The following is a 19,213-nucleotide window of genomic DNA, read 5'->3' as shown; positions in this document are numbered from 1 at the left end:
TGCTGCCCAACAGTGCTTCCCATTACTGCCCAACATTGCTACCCATCAGCGCTGCCCATCAGTTCCCAACAGTGCTTCCCATCAGTGCCCAACAGTGCTGCATATCAGTGTTGCCCATCAGTGCCCAACAGTGCTGCCCAGCAGTGATCAGCAGTGCTGCCCAGCAGTGCCCAGCAGTGCTGTCCATCAGTGCCTAACAGTGTGAGGCAGTGCTACCAACCGTGCTTCCCATCAATGCCCAACAGTGCTACCCATCAGTTCCCAACAGTGCTACCCATCAGTGCTGCCAGTCGATGCTGCCTATCAGTGCCATCAATCAGTTGTGAAAGTCAATGACCTTCAGTGCAGCCTATTAGTGCCCATCAGTGCTGCCTATCAATGCCCACCAATGCCGCCTCAATAGTGCAGCCTATCAGTGCAGCCTCATCAACGCACATCAGTGAAGGAGAAAAATAACCTGTTTGCAAAAAAACTTTTTTTTTTTTCAAAATGTTCGCTCTTTTTTCCGTTTATAGTACAAAATATAAAATGCTCAGCGGCGATTAAATCCCACCAAAAGAAATCTGTGTTTGCAAGAAAAAAAAAATGACAAAAATGTCATATGGGTACAGCGTTGCATGACCGCGCAATTGTCATTCAAAGTGCAACAGCGCTGAAAGCTGAAAATTGTCCTGGCCAAGAAGGGGGTGACAGTGCCCTGTAGACAAGGGGTTAAAGAGAACCTGTCACCAAGAAATCATCACACAAGGGACTGTGTGTCCTCTATATGATGAATAAGAACAAATTTAAGTGAAAAAAACATCCCCCCCCAAAACAATATTGAGGCCCCCCAAACATACGAATGCAAATGCCGATTGCGATACACGTTACATATCGCCGCGCACATCAAAGTAAAAGCAATAGTTCAGCACCAGACCTCCTCCGTGACACTACACTGAGGACCTGTAGACGCGTCTCAAGCGCCCCCTATAGAAAACATAGGGTACTGACGTTAGTCGCCATTTCACAGGCGCACAAATGTAAGGTTGGGCATGTTGGGTATCTATTAACTCGCCGCAACCTCGCCTTTTATATTTTACCAGAATTTTGGGTCATTAATCGCATTTGTTTGCCCTAACATTCACTTTAGTGTGTTTTTTACTGAAATTTTGCATTTCCCAGACCTTTGCGTTCATATCGTGCGACAGAAAAAATTGGAACTACCACTATTTTACTCTGTAGGGTGTCTGCCTTCAGAAAATATATCATGTTGGGGGGTTTTGTGTCATCTTCAGGCCTAAAATGATTTTGTTTTAGGGTCGGTTCACACTATATGCGTTTCAGTTGATTTTTTTCTGCATCCAAAACGCAAAGTATGTGATACGGTTGTCAGTGTCGTAGTTCACACCAGCGTTTGCAGTTCCAGAGCGTTCCGGTTGCAGAAAAAAAAAGCTTTTTCTGTACAGAACTGTACTGGAACGCGGTAAAACGCATCAAAAAACTCACCGGAACGCGTCACAAACATCGGTACAGGCCCTTAAACTGTGTGTGACATACGTGTCGGGTAGATCAAGTGGTCTGTCAGGTTTGAATCTGTTAGGCCAGTCAGGTGATCTGTCAGTAAGGCATGTTGTCAGGTTACATGTGATGTGAAGACAAGCAGTCAGGACTGCGCATGCTTATGTTGCTCAGGACAGGGGGTCAGTCAGGCGTGTGATTGGTCGCAGTGATCATGTGGTCTCCAGCCAGGCCGGTTCAGTGCCCACGTCCATACTATAGCGTTCTTTCCCCGCCCCCTACACGCAACGTGTTCTGCCAGACCTGCCGAAAACCTAGAACAGACGTGGCTGTCAAACCGGACACACTACGCATGCGCCATTTCCTCTGCCGGCCTATCGCGCAGCCGCACGTCAAAGGATTCCCCGGAAGAGGCAGGGCTTGCGGTGGCCGGAGGTGACGCTGCGCCAGAGAATTCACAGCGAGTAGACATGGCAGCCTCTGCGGATGGCAAATGGAAGGTGGTGGGAGGGAAGAGCAAGAAGAGCGGAGACAAGAGGAGAGCGCTGGGGGAGAGCAATGTCCCTCCCACCCTGGGCGCCGGCAACGCTGGGGGTATGTGCCACGCCTTTCCACCCTCCACATCCCGCACCTCCTCCACACTACCCACACCTTATTGCCCTCCCCCCTACCCATCCCGCACCTTACTGCCCTCCCCCCTACCCATTCCGCACCTTACTGCCCTCCCCCCTACCCATTCCGCACCTTACTGCCCTCCCCCCTACCCATCCCGCACCTTACTGCCCTCCCCCCTACCCATTCCGCACCTTACTGCCCTCCCCCCTACCCATTCCGCACCTTACTGCCCTCCCCCCTACCCATTCCGCACCTTACTGCCCTCCCCCCTACCCATTCCGCACGTTACTGCCCTCCCCCCTACCCATTCCGCACGTTACCGCCCTCCCCCCTACCCATTCCGCACCTTACCGCCCTCCCCCCTACCCATTCCGCACCTTACCGCCCTCCCCCCTACCCATTCCGCACGTTACTGCCCTCCCCCCTACCCATTCCGCACGTTACCGCCCTCCCCCCTACCCATTCCGCACCTTACCGCCCTCCCCCCTACCCATTCCGCACGTTACTGCCCTCCCCCCTACCCATTCCGCACGTTACTGCCCTCCCCCCTACCCATTCCGCACGTTACTGCCCTCCCCCCTACCCATTCCGCACGTTACTGCCCTCCCCCCTACCCATTCCGCACCTTACTGCCCTCCCCCCTACCCATTCTGCACCTTACTGCCCTCCGCACTACCCATTCCGCACCTTACTGCCCTCCCCCCTACCCATTCCGCACCTTACTGCCCTCCCCCCTACCCATCCCGCACCTTACTGCCCTCCCCCCTACCCATTCCGCACCTTACTGCCCTCCCCCCTACCCATTCCGCACCTTACTGCCCTCCGCACTACCCATTCCGCACCTTACTGCCCTCCGCACTACCCATTCCGCACCTTACTGCCCTCCCCCCTACCCATTCCGCACCTTACTGCCCTCCCCCCTACCCATTCCGCACCTTACTGCCCTCCACCCTACCCATTCCGCACCTAACTGCCCTCCCCCCTACCCATTCCGCACCTAACTGCCCTCCCCCCTACCCATTCCGCACCTTACTGCCCTCCGCACTACCCATTCCGCACCTTACTGCCCTCCGCACTACCCATTCCGCACCTTACTGCCCTCCGCACTACCCATTCCGCACCTTACTGCCCTCCGCACTACCCATTCCGCACCTTACTGCCCTCCGCACTACCCATTCCGCACCTTACTGCCCTCCGCACTACCCATTCCGCACCTTACTGCCCTCCGCACTACCCATTCCACACCTTACTGCCCTCCGCACTACCCATTCCGCACCTTACTGCCCTCCGCACTACCCATTCCGCACCTTACTGCCCTCCCCCCTACCCATTCCGCACCTTACTGCCCTCCGCACTACCCATTCCGCACCTTACTGCCCTCCGCACTACCCATTCCGCACCTTACTGCCCTCCGCACCTTACCGCCCTCCGCACTACCCATTCCGCACCTTACCGCCCTCCGCACTACCCATTCCGCACCTTACCGCCCTCCGCACTACCCATTCCGCACCTTACCGCCCTCCGCACTACCCATTCCGCACCTTACCGCCCTCCGCACTACCCACACCTTACCGCCCTCCGCACTACACATCCCGGACCCACTCCACACTACCCACACCTTACTGCCCTCCACGCTACCCATTCCGCGCCTTACTGCGCTACGCGCGCCTTACTGCCCTCCGCGCTACTGTCACTTTGTTAGGGATAGACAGACGTTACTGCCCTGTACACTACCCATCCCGGAAGGTGAGGGGAGGGTAGACAGTGGCAGGATGTTGGGGTGAGTACATGTCGCTTCTGTCTCTACCCAGCATCCTCTGCTACAGCACCTGTCATACTACTGACCGACCAGCAGGGGTCCCTCTATATGGTATGTATGGGAGGAAGGGAGAAGGCCGCCATGCTTTCCTGGGAAGTGTGACAACCTGTGCCATCTACCCGGCCGGCCCACCCTCCGGTGATGGAACTTTACATGGAGTCTCATCATCGGTGTCACCTGGAGGCCAGGAAGTCTGGCAGAGCGGTCAGCACCGGAGCAGAGCGGACCTCTGGGCGAGTCCGGCACTCTGTGCCAAAAACCGCTACCACTCTCCATACTGCACTTCTCATGTACACAGAACACCCTGCTGTCATTGGTCACATCCCGGCCCTGTCCTCCATAGAGCCTGGAGTTCTGCTTGGATATCCACCACAACTTCTGCAGCCAATAGGAAAGGGCAGGAAGAGGCGGGACTTGGATCAACTGCCCGTGTCTTCTCTAAGGACCCATCCACATGATATACCTGGAGGTACCTGCTATTTGGATCTGGAGTCCATGTTCTTTGTGTACCTGGAGGTGCCATCACATACCTGGAGGTGCCATCACATACCTGGAGGTGCCATCACATACCTGGAGGTGCCATCACATACCTGGCGGAGCCATCATGATGGACCCAAGGTCAGCTTATATGGTATACATAGAGGTACGCAAAAGTATTGGGCCCGCCCTCCAAATCATGTGATTCAGGTGTTCCAATCCCCTCCATGGACACAGGTGTATACAATCAAGCCCCTAGGCATGCAGACTGCTTCTACAAACATTGGTGAAAGAATGGGTCGCTCTCAGGAGCTCAGTGACTCCAAGCGTGGTCCCGTGATAGGTTGTTACCTGTGCAATAAGTCCATCTGTGACATTTCCTGGCTACTAAATATTCCACGCTCAACTGTTAGTGGGATTATAACAAAGTGGAAGCAACTGGGAACAACAGCAACTCAGCCACCAAGTGGTAGGCCACGTCACATGACAGAGCGGGGTCAGGGCATGCTGAAGCGCACAGTGCGCAGAAGTCACCAACTGTCTGCAGAGTCAATAGCTAAAGACCTCCAAACTTGGTGTGGCCTTCAGATTAGTACAACAACAGTGTGTAGAGAGCTTCATGGAATGGGTTTCCATGGCCGAGCAGCTGCATCCAAGTCTTACATCACCAAGAGCAATGCAAAGTGTCGGATGCCGTGGTGTAAAGCACGCCGCCACTGGACTCTAGAGCAGTGGAGATGTGTGCTCTGGAGTGACCAATCACGCTTCTCTGCCTGGCAATCCGATGGACATATCTTGGTTTGGCAGTTGCCAGGAGAACAGTACTTTCTTGACTGCATTGTGCCAAGTGTAAAGTTTGGTGGAGGGGGGATTATGGTGTGGGGTTGTTTTTCAGGGGTTGGGCTTGGCCCCCTAGTTCCAGTGAAGGGAACTCTTAAGGTGTCAGCATACCAAGACATTTTGGACAATTTCATGCTCCCAACTTTGTGGGAAGAGTTTGGGGATGGCCCCTTCCTGTTCCAACATGACTGCACACCAGTGCACAAAGCAAGATCCATAAAGACTTGGAGGAACCAGTTTGGGGTGGAGGAACTTGACTGGCCTGCACAGAGTCCTGACCTCAACCACATAGAACACCTTTGGGATGAATTAGAGTGGAGACTGCGAGCCAGACCTCCTCCCCCGACATCAGTGCCTGACCTCACAAATGTGCTTCTGGAAGAATGGTCCAACCTTCCCATAGACACCCTCCTGAACCTTGTGGTCGGCTTCCCAGAAGAGTTGAAGGTGTTATAGCTGCAAAGGGCGGGGCCAACTCAATATTGAACTCTACGGACTAAGACTGGGATGCCATTAAAGTTCATGTGCGTGGAAAGGCAGGGGGCCTAATACGTTTGGCAATCTAGTGTACCTGGGTCCAGCCTACATGGTATACATAGAGGTACCTGCTCTGTGGACCTGGGGTCAGCCTACATGGTGTACATAGAGGTACCTGCTCTGTGGACCAGGGGTCAGCCTACATGGTGTACATAGAGGTACCTGCTCTGTGGACCTGGGGTCAGCCTACATGGTGTACATAGAGGTACCTGCTCTGTGGACCAGGGGTCAGCCTACATGGTATACATAGAGGTACCTGCTCTGTGGACCAGGGGTCAGCCTACATGGTATACATAGAGGTACCTGCTCTGTGGACCTGGGGTCAGCCTACATGGTATACATAGAGGTACCTGCTCTGTGGACCTGGGGTCAGCTTACATGGTATACATAGAGGTACCTGCTCTGTGGACCTGGGGTCAGCTTACATGGTATACATAGAGGTACCTGCTCTGTGGACCTGGGGTCAGCCTACATGGTATACATAGAGGAACCTGCTCTGTGGACCTGGGGTCAGCCTACATGGTATACATAGAGGTACCTGCTCTGTGGACCTGGGTCCAGCTTACATGGTATACGTAGAGGTACCTGCTCTGTGAACCTGGGGTCAACCTACATGGTATACATAGAGGTACCTGCTCTGTGGACCTGGGGTCAGCCTACATGGTATACATAGGTACCTGCTCTGTTGACCTGGGGTCAGCTTACATGGTATACATAGAGGTACCTGCTCTGTTGACCTGGGGTCAGCTTACATGGTATACATAGAGGTACCTGCTCTGTGGACCTGGGGTCAGCTTACATGGTATACATAGAGGTACCTGCTCTGTGGACCTGGGGTCAGCCTACATGGTATACATAGAGGAACCTGCTCTGTGGACCTGGGGTAAGCCTACATGGTATACATAGAGGTACCTGCTCTGTGGACCTGGGTCCAGCTTACATGGTATACATAGAGGTACCTGCTCTGTGAACCTGGGGTCAACCTACATGGTATACATAGAGGTACCTGCTCTGTGGACCTGGGGTCAGCCTACATGGTATACATAGGTACCTGCTCTGTTGACCTGGGGTCAGCTTACATGGTATACATAGAGGTACCTGCTCTTTGGACCTGGGGTCAGCTTACATGGTGTACATAGAGGAACCTGCTCTGTGGACCTGGGGTCAGCCTACATGGTATACATAGAGGAACCTGCTCTGTGGACCTGGGGTCAGCCTACATGGTATACATAGAGGTACCTGCTCTGTGGACCTGGGGTCAGCCTACATGGTATACATAGAGGTACCTGCTCTGTGGACCTGGGTCCAGCTTACATGGTATACATAGAGGTACCTGCTCTGTGGACCTGGGTCCAGCTTACATGGTATACATAGAGGTACCTGCTCTTTGGACCTGGGGTCAGCTTACATGGTATACATAGAGGTACCTGCTCTGTGGACCAGGGGTCAGCCTACATGGTATACATAGAGGTACCTGCTCTGTGGACCTGGGGTCAGCCTACATGGTGTACATAGAGGAACCTGCTCTGTGGACCTGGGGTCAGCTTGCAGAGTGAGCCCCCATAGTCATGCTGGAGTAGAAAAAAGACGTCTATAATTAGGATAGTTAGGCTTGCAGGAAGGTCTTTAATTCCACCTCGTGGTCCCCTGTCCTGGTTTGTCAGCGGATACCCAAATCTAGCCGTTACATGACTTTTCCCCTCCAGTCGCCTCAGCTGACATTTCTGCTCAGACCTCTTGTGCAATGTGGAATAAAGGGTATAGCACCATCACCGCCCTCCATGGGATTTTTTTCCTGGCTCACACACTCTCTGTTCCTTGCAGTTCCCATTAAGTCGTCGGTGTATGAGATGGGTTTTGAGAAGATCATGAAGAAGCAGAACAAAGAGCAGGTGCCGCCCACCACCAGCAGCACCAACAGCAGCAGCACGGAGCCGCAGCAGAACAAGAAGCAGCAGCAGAATAGCGGGAAGAGTGCCAAGAGAAATTCTGGGGGGAGTGCGGTGATTGCCCCGGGCAAGTTCCCCACTCTGGAGGAGGCACTCCGAGCTGTGAGTATGACCGCATTGACAGTAGCAGTGAGCAATTTTGGAAAATCCAAACAATCTTTATTATCAGGGCTTGAGAAATTTTTTTTGAGTCTAGGATCCCGCTAAAAAAAGTTTGAGCCAGTTTTTTTTTTTTTTTCTTTTTTAGCGTAGCGTGGGTCGTCGGCGCCCGAGACTTTCGGAGCAAAACTGCACCACGTTTTAGGCGCCGCTGAAAATAATGGCACCTGAACCTGTATTTTGCATTCACAGCCATTTTGCTGCGATCCTAAAACGCCCAGGTGTGGTTGGAACCTTACTGATTTACATACGTACGATTCTAGATGCGTTTTGAAACTCACAGATTCGCATGACAGGCTACATATTTTGTGTTCCTATCGAGGTGGTTCACACAGATGGGATCCACACGTATTGTGCTTTGAGCGCCATTATGAAAAGGCTCCTGTTCGAGTTTTTGGCGGTGCGTTCCAGACTCGCAAGTGGTAGAGTGGCATGTAGAGAACTGCAGTAACAATAGGGACTCAGCGAGCACTTAATAAAAGAGTGGCTATTGCACTAAAAAGGAAAACCATATGCGTTCTAAACAGATAAATATAAAAGTGTGCTGCGCTAATGACTAAATACTCTCAAGAAAATATATAAAGTGCTTATAAATATTCATGATCCGGATTATATAACCAGAATAAATAAAATGTAGTAGTGGGTCATCAAGAAAATAAATAATTGTAAACGTCCAAGCGAATCACAATATAAAAGTTCAACTAAGCATCAAAGGTGACTCTTGTAATCCCAGTAGTGTACAATCAGATATAACGGTGAAGTGCGGGGTATAGATAAAATGCACACTCACCAGACGCGCAGTATGTAAATAAGTGGTTATCAGCCAGAGGTCCCTCTATGGTAGGATGGAGTACAGCCTAGGATGGATAGCCCTCCTCTGGAGTTTAGGGTGGGAGGTAGTCAGCCAGAGGTCCCCTTATGGATAAGCTGGAGCGTGGTAGATAGCTCTCCTCCGGATACTGGGGTGGTCACAAGGGTTTCTGGGGAAGTAAATGCTCGGTACAGAGCAGAAAGGGATATTGCCCATAGTGTAGTAATTAACCACATGCCGCCCAGCCACTGTAGAAATACGGCGACAGGGCGGCACGGCTGGGCAAAAGCATGGTTTAAAACGTGTGTTTTGAAAACAGGTAGGGGGCGCGCGCGATGCGTGCCGCCGCCCTACCTGTCCCGCCGATCACAGCCGCGGATGTCAGTCGCCAGGTCACAGCCGGTCGTTACCGGCTATGTCCCGGCGATCGGCGGCAATTGCTGACAGAAAGCACAGCTGCAGTAGCTGTGCTTTCTGTCAGTTCCCTGACAGCTCCAGGACACGCTGATTGGGACAGAAGAGTTTCTCTCTCCTGATCAGCGTGTCCCGTGCAGTACACACCCCCGCCCCGCCCCCTAGTAAAACACTCCCATCACACAGATAACCCTTCCCTGAAAATAAACTTAACCCCTTCCTCCCCAGTGCTGTTAGTACAGTGTCAGTGTTTGTTTTTTTTTTTTTTTTTTGCACTGATCACTGTATTGGTGTCACTGGGGATGTCAGTGACCCCAAGTCAGTACCCCCCAATGTCAGAATGTCCGCCGCAGTCCCGCCATGAGTCGCTGATCGCCGCCATTATTAGTATAAAAAAAACCTAAAAATCCCAGTATCTTTCCCGCCATTTGTAGACGCTATAACTTTCACGTAAACCAATTAATTTACACGTATTGGGTTTTTTTTTTTTACCAAAGACATGTTGCAGAATGCATTTTGGCAGAAATTTATGACTAAATTTGATTTTTCAATTTTTTTTTACTGGACATGTTTTATAGCAAAAAGTCCAAAATATTGTTTTTTTTCCTCAAAATTGTCAGCCTTTTTTTTATAGCGCAAAAAATAAAAACCGCACAGGCGATCAAATACAATCAAAAGAAAGCTCAATTTGTGGGAAAAAAAAGGATGTTAATTTCATTTATGTACCGTATTGCATGACCGCGCAATTGTCCGTTAAACGAGCGCAGCGCTGTATAGCAAAAAAATGGCGTAAATTGCAGTATCTATACCATAGTTTGTAGACGCTATAACTTCCACACAAAGCAATCAATATACACTTATTGGGATTTTTTTACCAAAAACATGGAGCAGAATACATTTTGGCTGAAATTTATAACCAACTTTGAGTTTTGTATATAGTTTTTATAGCTGAAAGTAAAACATATAATTTTTCTTCAAAATGTTTGGCCTTTTTTTGTTTATAGCGTGAAAAATAAAAAGCTTACAGGTGATCAAATACCACTGAAAGAAAGCTCTATTTGTGTGAAAAAAAGGACGTAAATTTTGTTTGGGTGCAGCATTGCATGACCGCGCAATTATCAGTTGAATTAGTGCAGCGCCGAGTAGCAAAAAGGAAGGGGGGTAAATCCTCAGGAGGGCAAGTGGTTAAATGCCAAGTTTTATTACAGTAAGGGTTAAAATTCCAGAAACCATTCGAATGTGTACAGGAAATACATGCAGCTTAAAGTTGCTTGATGACTGACCAGCTGGTGTGTAAAGATGGCCGCCGGACCTCCATGATCTGACGGCGTGACGTCACAGCGTGCAGGCTCCTCCTTAACGCGTTTCGTACCAGCGTACGTTGTCAAAAGGGATGTACCATTGCCGCCGGACGTCTGTCTTCTTTATATGGCCCCGAAAATGCATGCGCAATTAATAAGCACTTTATATATTTTCTTGAGAGTATTTAGTCATTAGCGCTGCACACTTTTATATTTATGCAGAGATAACTGTTCACATGGGATTGCTATTGACAGGAAAAAGCAAGCAGTTGACTAGAGCAAACTGCAAAAAGAGCGGTATTTAAATCCAAAGCAGAGTATACTAATACATCAAAATGGATGCAAAACAGTATCTTTATTATGATCACGAAGATCCTCTGAAAGGTGGGCATAAGACATGGTGAATACACAATCAAAAAAATAAAAGCAGTGTATTAAAAAAAAAAAAAAGTAATAATAAAAGTCCTGCGCATTCACTTAGCTGAATCATAGTAGATTTGTGTATGGCTAGAAAACCGGTAGTTAGGCATCTTCTGATGGAAGAAAACTTCTTCTTTAACCTCCCTGGCGGTATTCCCGAGTGTAGTTCGGGGTAAAGTGTCTGTACCAAAAGCGGTAACCCCGAGCTACACTCGGGCTTACCATGCAGCGTTGCATAGGTAGTCCCTGCAGCACTTACCTTGTCCTTCGCTCCTGCGATGTGTCCCCTGCAGCGTCCCCGGCCATCTCCTCCGGCTGATGCCGGCATCCGGCTTCTGTGTTCCGGTCCCTGTGACAGCGGGACATACGGGCGCCGCCGGCGGCGGGAAATTTGAAAATGTAAAAAAAGTCATTTTTTTCAAAACGAATTTTACATAGTAAAACATTGCTGTTTCAACCCATTTCACATACATTTTGTCCCGAGTGCTTCGTCCTGTCCCCTGTCTGCATTTTGACTGTTCTTTCTGCCTGGAAACTGAGAAACGTCCATGGCGTCCAAAAAGCGTCCCTTTAGGTCAAAAGTGGGTTTAGACCGGCTAGAGAACAGCGATAGTAAATCAGAACCACTTGCAGAATTGAGTGATAATGATTTGTGGGGGAAATTCGTCATCAGGCACTGAAAAAGATTCTGCGACTTTGCTCAGCGATGTGCGAACTTGGCGCTATATTTCAAATGTCAGTGTTTTTGATTTGATTATATTATTGAATTAAATGTATTATTATTATATTATTATTTTTTATGATTAAATTATAATTTATGATTTCGTGTTTCAAATTTTATCATACCCGGGATGTTTACTAGACTCTTGTTCGGACAGATTTCAGTGAGTTATTCCTAAAAATTACAGCCTACAATAAAAAAAAAAATATTTCCATGCAAAATAATGGTACCGCTTTCAGCACCAAAAATCTGAAATAATCATACCGCCAGGGAGGTTAATGAGAGACTACAGAAATGTATGGAAAGTTCACCTTCAAAATGATCTGGGTGGTTGTATCTTCATAGTTTAGAATTCCTTGCTGATTTCCAGTGATAACATCGCTATAGGAAGATAAATCTTTGCACCTCACTTGTATGATCATCAATTCTGGGTGTAGAAATGACATGTAGAGTAAATCCTGGAAAATCAACGTGGGTGATGTGGTGATTGTCTCCCTACATATTACTCCTCAATAAAATGAATATGGTATCCATGTTAGATCAGATGCAAGGTACAGTCTAATACTGCAATTGTTTAAGGGGAAAGCTCAAGATTAATCTATGGCAGGGGTGGGCAACTGTGGCTTTCCAGCTGTTGAACTACAAGTTCCATCATGCCTCTGCCTTTGGGAGTCATGCTTGTAACAGTCAGTTTTGCAATGCCTCATGGGACTTGTAGTTCTACAACAGCTGGAGGATCACAGTTGCCCACCCTTGCTCTATGGCATAAGTTACCTTCACAATATCTCATCGTCATCATGAGTAAAGAAAATGGAAAGGTTCAATGTCAACATTTTATTAGCATGTTGACGTGGTGGTGGGGGGGCAGGGAAGGCAAAATGTAAGCAGGTTTAAACTTCAGCTTTAATTCTGTTGTTCTTCAAAGATGACATGTATGGTTTGTTCTGCATACGAATAACTTGCCTCCTTTGGTTGTCGTCTTGTAGCTGGACCTTGCTGATTTCCATCGGGAGATGGAGAAAAGTCAGGCTGTGTTTCCAGAGAATCCTCATATCTGGGTGATGGACTTGGCAAGCTACCTGAACTATAAACTGCAGACTGTGAAGAATGACCCCTTGCCTCTGCAGCAATCTCACGGTGAGTGCCCTGTTAGTAACAAAATGAGGCTGTAACTGGATGACATTTAGTTTTATAAATAAACCTATGTTTCATAATCCATTGCCACATTGGCTTTTTCTTTTCCCTGGAATACTGCTTTCCAGTCCTTTTATTGCACCTCAGTGCTGCTGATTGCTACACTTTTTTGGCCGCTTTCTGTCTAGCTGCACATGCTGTATGGTTGACGGCACATTTATTGTTCTAGATCAGCTTTTCTCAACCAGGGTGCCTTGCGGTTTGTTCAGGGGAGCCTTGGGGTTGGCTCGGGGGAGCCTTGGGGTTGGCTCGGGGGAGCCTTGGGGTTGGCTCGGGGGAGCCTTGGGGTTGGCTCGGGGGAGCCTTGGGGTTGGCTCGGGGAGCCTTGGCAAGATGTCTAAAAATTGCCCAAAACTTGTATACAAACCAGCGGGTGGTACAAGCTTGCCTTTTAGTTACACAAAGCCACAGGTTTTCATTGTGCACCACTACGACCTTCTAGCCGCCGGCATACTGACAACCAATGACATCAGTTGACAAGGAGGATGTCGGCTGCCTGCACAGCAACCTAGTGTGACTCTCCAGGGGAGCCTTGAGGTTTGCTCAGGGGTGCCTTGGGGTTTGTTCAGGGGAGCCTTGGCAAGATGTCTAAAAATTGCCCAAAACATGTATACAAACCAGCGGGTGGAACAAGCCTGCCTTTTAGTTACACAAAGCCACAGGATTTCATTGCGCACCACTACAAAATTCTAGCCGCCGGCGTACTGACAACCAATGATATCAGTTGACAAGGAGGATGTCAGCTGCCTGCACAGCATCCTAGTTTGACCCTCCCCTGCCCCTCTCTATCAGTGCTGGGGTCACATTCGCTCAGTGATGAAGAAAAACTGAGGGAGAAGATAAACATTGGAATACTAGTCAGTACCAGTGTGCAAAAGTGTATTTGCTTTGGAAGAATAAATCACCTCTAATGTTGGGTGTCCTACGTGTGTGGGTGTTGCGTTTGTTATATAAAACTATTAGAATAGTTTTCACATTTTAGAATGGGGTGTCCTTTTAGAATGGACAGTCTAGAGACACCCCATTTTAGAATGGGGTGCCTCGGGACTGTCCATAATTTTTAAAGGGTGCCTCGGGACTGTCCATAATTTTAAAGGGTGCCTCAGGACGGTCTCTGATTTTAAAGGGTGCCTCGGGACGGTCTCTGATTTTAAAGGGTGCCTCGGGACGGTCTCTGATTTTAAAGGGTGCCTCGGGACGGTCTCTGGTTTTCAAGGGTGCCTCGGGACGGTCTCTGGTTTTCAAGGGTGCCTCGGGACCATCTCTGGTTTTCAAGGGTGCCTCGGGACCGTCTCTGGTTTTCAAGGGTGCCTCGGGACCGTCTCTGGTTTTCAAGGGTGCCTCGGGACCGTCTCTGGTTTTCAAGGGTGCCTCGGGACCGTCTCTGGTTTTCAAGGGTGCCTCGGGACCGTCTCTGGTTTTCAAGGGTGCCTCGGGACCGTCTCTGGTTTTCAAGGGTGCCTCGGGACCGTCTCTGGTTTTCAAGGGTGCCTCGGGACCGTCTCTGGTTTTCAAGGGTGCCTCGGGACCGTCTCTGGTTTTCAAGGGTGCCTTGACCGAAAAAAGGTTGAGAAACACTGCTCTAGATTGTGCACCTGATGGTGACAACGGAGGGCTGTGCCTGCGCAGTAATGGTGGAGACTACAAGCAGCTGTGCTGACACACAGGGGTTTATGTGGTGCAGCTCTGCATAGAGACCAATCAGCTTCCAGGTTTTATTGTTGAAGCTCAATTGAACAAGCTGAAGTTAGAAGCTGATTGGCCGCCATGCGCAAAGTGCACCAGTTTTAGTAAATCTACTGATTGTCCGACGTCAGGAAGCTGGTCCAAAGCAATGATGTGCAGTCGATGCTGCATGTAGATAGGAAGTGACTGGAGGAGATACTGAGATTTGGGGGGGGGTAGATAAACAACAAAAAAATAAAAGAAAACAATATTTAAAGTTGAAGAAAATTCTAACTATAACTATTCCTAAAAATGTTCCCTTCTACTGATCTTGCGTAACCTGTATAAACAGATGTGTGTACTTCTCGTAGTTTACATAGTTAGTCTGGCTGAAAAAAGACAAAAGTCCATCCAGTTCAACCATAGAAAAAAAGTTATAATCCTATACCCACAGTTGATCCAGAGGAAGACAAAAAGCACAATCCAATTTGATTTGCTTTATCAGTTTTAATCCACTCTGGTCCAGTCACATCATCCTTCAGCTTTGGCTTCACTGTGTTGGTGAACGGCTGCTGCAAGGGGAAGGAGGGAGCACCAACTACGGCTAGCCCAATGGAACCTATGGGTGATGTCACGGCCCCCAGAATTCACCGTAATTGTCGAGCACTCCCTTACACAGTGCTGCAGGATCATGTGACCGGAGCGGATTGAAAATAGGCGAGTACTTTGTATGTTCACCTCTCGATACCTCAATAAAGCTTTTTTTTTTTTTGTAGCAGAAAATGCGTAAGTACACAGGTCTCTTTTATACTGGGTAGGTAGGACGAACGGGGTGGGAACATTTTTAGGAATAGTTATAGTTAAGTGTTTTTCATCCACTTTTAATGAACCACTTCAAGTTCGGACACTTTCACCCCCTTCCTGCCCAGGCCAATTTTCAGCTTTCAGTGCTATCACACTTTGAATGACAATTGCGCAGTCATGCAACACTGTACCCATATGAATTTAGTAGCATTTGTTTGAGACAGATAAAGCTTTATTTTGGTGGTATTTAATCTCCACTGGGATTTTTATTTTTTTTAATTTTTTTTTTTTGCTATATAAATGAAAGTCCAAACATTTTTGAAAAGTCTTTCTTATAAAATTTTGCAAATAAATTATCTTTCTTCTTAAATCTTGGCCAAATTTTATGCGGTTATCTTTTTAGTATAAACATTTTTTTTTTAATATTTCAGTTAATTTTTATATATATATATATATATATATATATATATATATACACATTTTTTTTTTTAACATACTGTCAACCTAGCCGTACAGTACTGTACTACTTGTGGGGGGTGTTGATTTTTTTTTCTTTCTTTAACATTGATTGCTATTATACCCATAACGGCTGTAAAAGAAATAATTTATCCTTCTCTCTGGCTGCATTCTTGCAGCCATTGAGAAATACTGTGAGCTGTGATTGATGACAGCTTGTCACATGGTACAAGGCTGTTGTGAATAGCCTTGTACCATGTGACCTTGGTGATCATTCACAGATTTCACACGTAGTAAGCAATGATGTCAGAAGTGACATCTTGCTTACTACTATTCATGTGATCGGGACCTCAGAGGTCCCATACAGCCATCGGACACAGCAAGCACAGGGAGCGCGCACAACCTGGAATTAGATAAGTATCCCCTTCCTGGAGAGTCGAATCCTACCACTAGCACCCCAAATCAAATGATTTGTCCTTTTTAATTTCACAATTCATTTTTAGAGTGTGTTCAAGAAGAATTCCTGAGAATTGCATGTAATCCGCTGTTTTCTCACAGATTACCCCTACTGTCTGGTGAACAAGGAGCTAAAGAACATGATCAGATCAGTGCTTTCCAAAGCCCCCTCCGTATTAAATTTACTGGTGGATAATTGTATACGATCAATGCTGGAGGAGCTGGAGAAACCCACAGGTAATGGCACAAAGGTCTACTGCCCAGGGATGGGAAAATTTATGCGAGTAGTGTGCTAATAAATTACTTAGAACCAGTGGTGCACTGAAATCAAAATTCTGGTGCCAAAACTGTAAATTCAGGCTGTATTTGGCCGAAAACTGAAAAGGACAGTTTTTAAAAAATAATTTTTCAAACGCAATTTTTGGGGAAAAAAATACACTTTCGATTTAAAAAAAAAAATAAAATAAAACAATACATATACCCTATTTTTTTTGTAAAATATGAAAGCTGTTGTTACACGTAAATAGAAACCTAACATGTCACGCATTCAAATTGCGCACGCTCGTAAAATGGCGTCAAACTACGGTTCTATCTCCATGAGTGACGTTTAAAAATTTCTACAGGTTACCAGTGTAAAGTTAGAGGAGGTCTAATGCTAGAATTATTGCTCTTGCTCTGATGTTCATCGCGATACCTCACGTGTGGATGGAACACGTTTTACATATGTGGGTGTGGCCTACGTATGTGTTGACCACTGCATGCGAGCACGGGGGACTTGGCACTTTAAATTCTTTATTTTATTTTTTTTATTTTTACACCGTCCCTTTAAAAAAAATTGTAATCACTTTTATTCCTATCACAAGAAATGCATGCATCCCTTGTGATAGAAATAATTAGTGACAGGTCCTCTTTATGGAGAGATATGGGGTCAATAAGACCCCACATTTCTCCTCTACAATGTAAAGCATTAGATAAAAAAAAGAATTGATCCTAGTGCTTTAAAAAAAATGGCCTTATTTACAAGGCGCCGAAACGGGAAGTGACATCACTCAGGTTCTCCAAGGGCATAGAGATGAGTGGAGGCCATCTTTCCTTCACTTATCTCTATGTCCAGTGCCATGATCGTTCAGTGGTTTTGCAGGTAAGTCTTGAGAACTACCGAGCGGCGGCAGCCGCGACAGGTTGCAGTGTTATTTTTGGCACCTGTATCGTTGCCTATTTTCATATCGGCCAATAGGGGTGTTTTTCGGCCAAAACATTTCGGCCACTGAAATTTCAGTGCACCTTTACTTAGAACCCCAAATAAAAAAACAAAAATATTTATGGCCAATGATCAGTGATCACATGATTGGGACCTCACACAGAGGGTCCCGTACAGCGATCGGTGTTCCGCTGTGACACAGCAGGCATCGGATCGTGGTGCCGTGCGCTCCCAGGCTAAAATGGCGGGCAACCCTCTCCTGCCTGGCCGTGTGTGAGATAGATAGATATAGAGATATGTAGCTGTAGATATATAAAATAGAATTCCGTGTGGTGAAATATCTCCGCCAACATGACGTTGTTATGTACTTGTCAGCAGGTGACTCTGTTCACGGTTATCAGATTTGCATCCAGGCTGTTCTGCTCGACAAGCCCAAGGCCGTGACCCTCGATCTGAAGAAGGTAAATATTCCGTACTGTCATGAATAATGTGAATATTGCAGAAACAGATGTTTTTGTTATTTAATCCTTTAACAGTAAAAAAAAAAAAACTTATATTTTGTTTAAAAATATAAAAAAAAACATATATTGATACAAGGACTAGCCCACAGCAGCTTTTATTGGAAACTGATGAAACATTTTCTGTTTGTCCCCCCAGTACCTGGATATGCTTCGTGCCCAACAAAGTAAACCAGCAAAGTGTCTGACAATCATGTGGGTTGTGGGTCAGACAGGATATGTGGACCTGACCGAGGGACTGAAAGGTGGGTTGGTTGTCGTAAGTGGGACGATGCATGTCACTCGTGGTGCCTCTGTTTCACATGGGTATCTTTTTTTTTTTTTCTTTTTCTTTTTTTCAGTGTGGCTCTGTCTCATGCTGCCGGTGCTGGGGATCAAGTCGCTGTCACCCTATGCCATATCCTATCTGGATCGCCTGCTACTGTGAGTCTTTTGGGGTGCATGAGACGGGCACTATCTAGATGATGGGAAGTGGCTTCCACCAGAGTGTGTGGAAGGGACACCATTTCCTTGTTTTGTAGGGGCTGAGAGTGTTCCTGCTGTATATTCCTGTCTTGATATTAATGCCTTGGCACAGCGCCTCAAGGCCCTTTAAGGGTTCTGGGAGGCGGGGTGGGGTTTTAGGGTCATGTGACTGCCATGATTCGCTGTCACAGTGGTCACATGATCGGGAAAGGTCCCGATCGAAAGAGGAGATCGGGACCTTTCCGTGAGTACCGAACGTGTGTGCTGGTGTTTTTTTTATTAATAGAACGCAAATGTGCGGTCGCTCGGCGTCTAGGCCCAGACGCCAGAAAGCCGCACATTTTCTTTTGGCCGGCGCCAAGAGGTTAAAGCAATTGTGTAGTGATTTGGTACACATTGTGTTTATTGTGACAAGATGTTTTTTGTCCTCCGCAAATGTGGATGTGAGTATTCTGTAGTTTTTTTTATATGTAGTCTATGTGTGGAGCTTTAGTTTTCATTTTACATGCTTTCTGTTCTTGTCTCATTTTGTAAAAAAAGCTGTTAACAGAGCTCAGTAGCTCAAGCTCAGATTTACACACAGAAATGATCGAGTCAGAGCAAGAAGTAGACAAGTGTCGGGTGTGGAAATTTTTGAAAAAACGACTTGTCCAAGGACTAAATCGGGCCCCAATCTACATGTCCCTCATGACAATCTACTTGTCCAGATAACAAAAAAAAATTCAAATGAATGGGCTCTTGTGCCCGTGCAAAACGCAGCCCGTACGGCCGCATTCATGTGAACCAGGGGCAAGGGAGAACCCAAAGGTTGCTTTGTGTTCCCTGTGTGAACGGCCACACTGCCTTGTCATCCATACACAGGTATCTGTGAATGCAAATATTGCAAGTCTCATA

The 19,213-nt window shown here is 47.3% G+C and overlaps 1 protein-coding gene across 2 annotated transcripts in view; it reads left to right on the top strand.

The window, feature by feature from the left end:
- The first annotated feature begins 1,911 nt into the window (after positions 1-1,911).
- TMEM214 (transmembrane protein 214) overlaps positions 1,912-19,213 on the top strand; it is a 38,982-nt gene continuing 21,680 nt past the window's right edge. Inside the window, exons 1-7 of one of the 2 annotated variants that reach the window (XM_089654618.1) lie at positions 1,912-2,091; positions 7,610-7,836; positions 12,547-12,697; positions 16,238-16,372; positions 17,715-17,797; positions 17,994-18,099; positions 18,196-18,277. In XM_089654618.1, coding sequence (XP_089510744.1) covers positions 1,968-2,091; positions 7,610-7,836; positions 12,547-12,697; positions 16,238-16,372; positions 17,715-17,797; positions 17,994-18,099; positions 18,196-18,277 — 908 coding nt within the window. In that variant the 5' untranslated portion in view covers positions 1,912-1,967. Of the gene's footprint in view, positions 2,092-7,609; positions 7,837-12,546; positions 12,698-16,237; positions 16,373-17,711; positions 17,798-17,993; positions 18,100-18,195; positions 18,278-19,213 lie in introns of both variants that reach the window. The other variant, XM_089654617.1, reaches the window with a different exon arrangement.

The sequence above is a fragment of the Staurois parvus genome, unplaced genomic scaffold (genome assembly GCF_062004578.1).
Source record: "Staurois parvus isolate SC_StPar_1 unplaced genomic scaffold, SC_StPar_1.0 ptg000782l, whole genome shotgun sequence".
Lineage (NCBI taxonomy): Eukaryota > Metazoa > Chordata > Amphibia > Anura > Ranidae > Staurois > Staurois parvus.
Note: the sequence above shows the minus strand (reverse complement) of the source record. Positions and strands in the feature narration are given on the sequence as shown.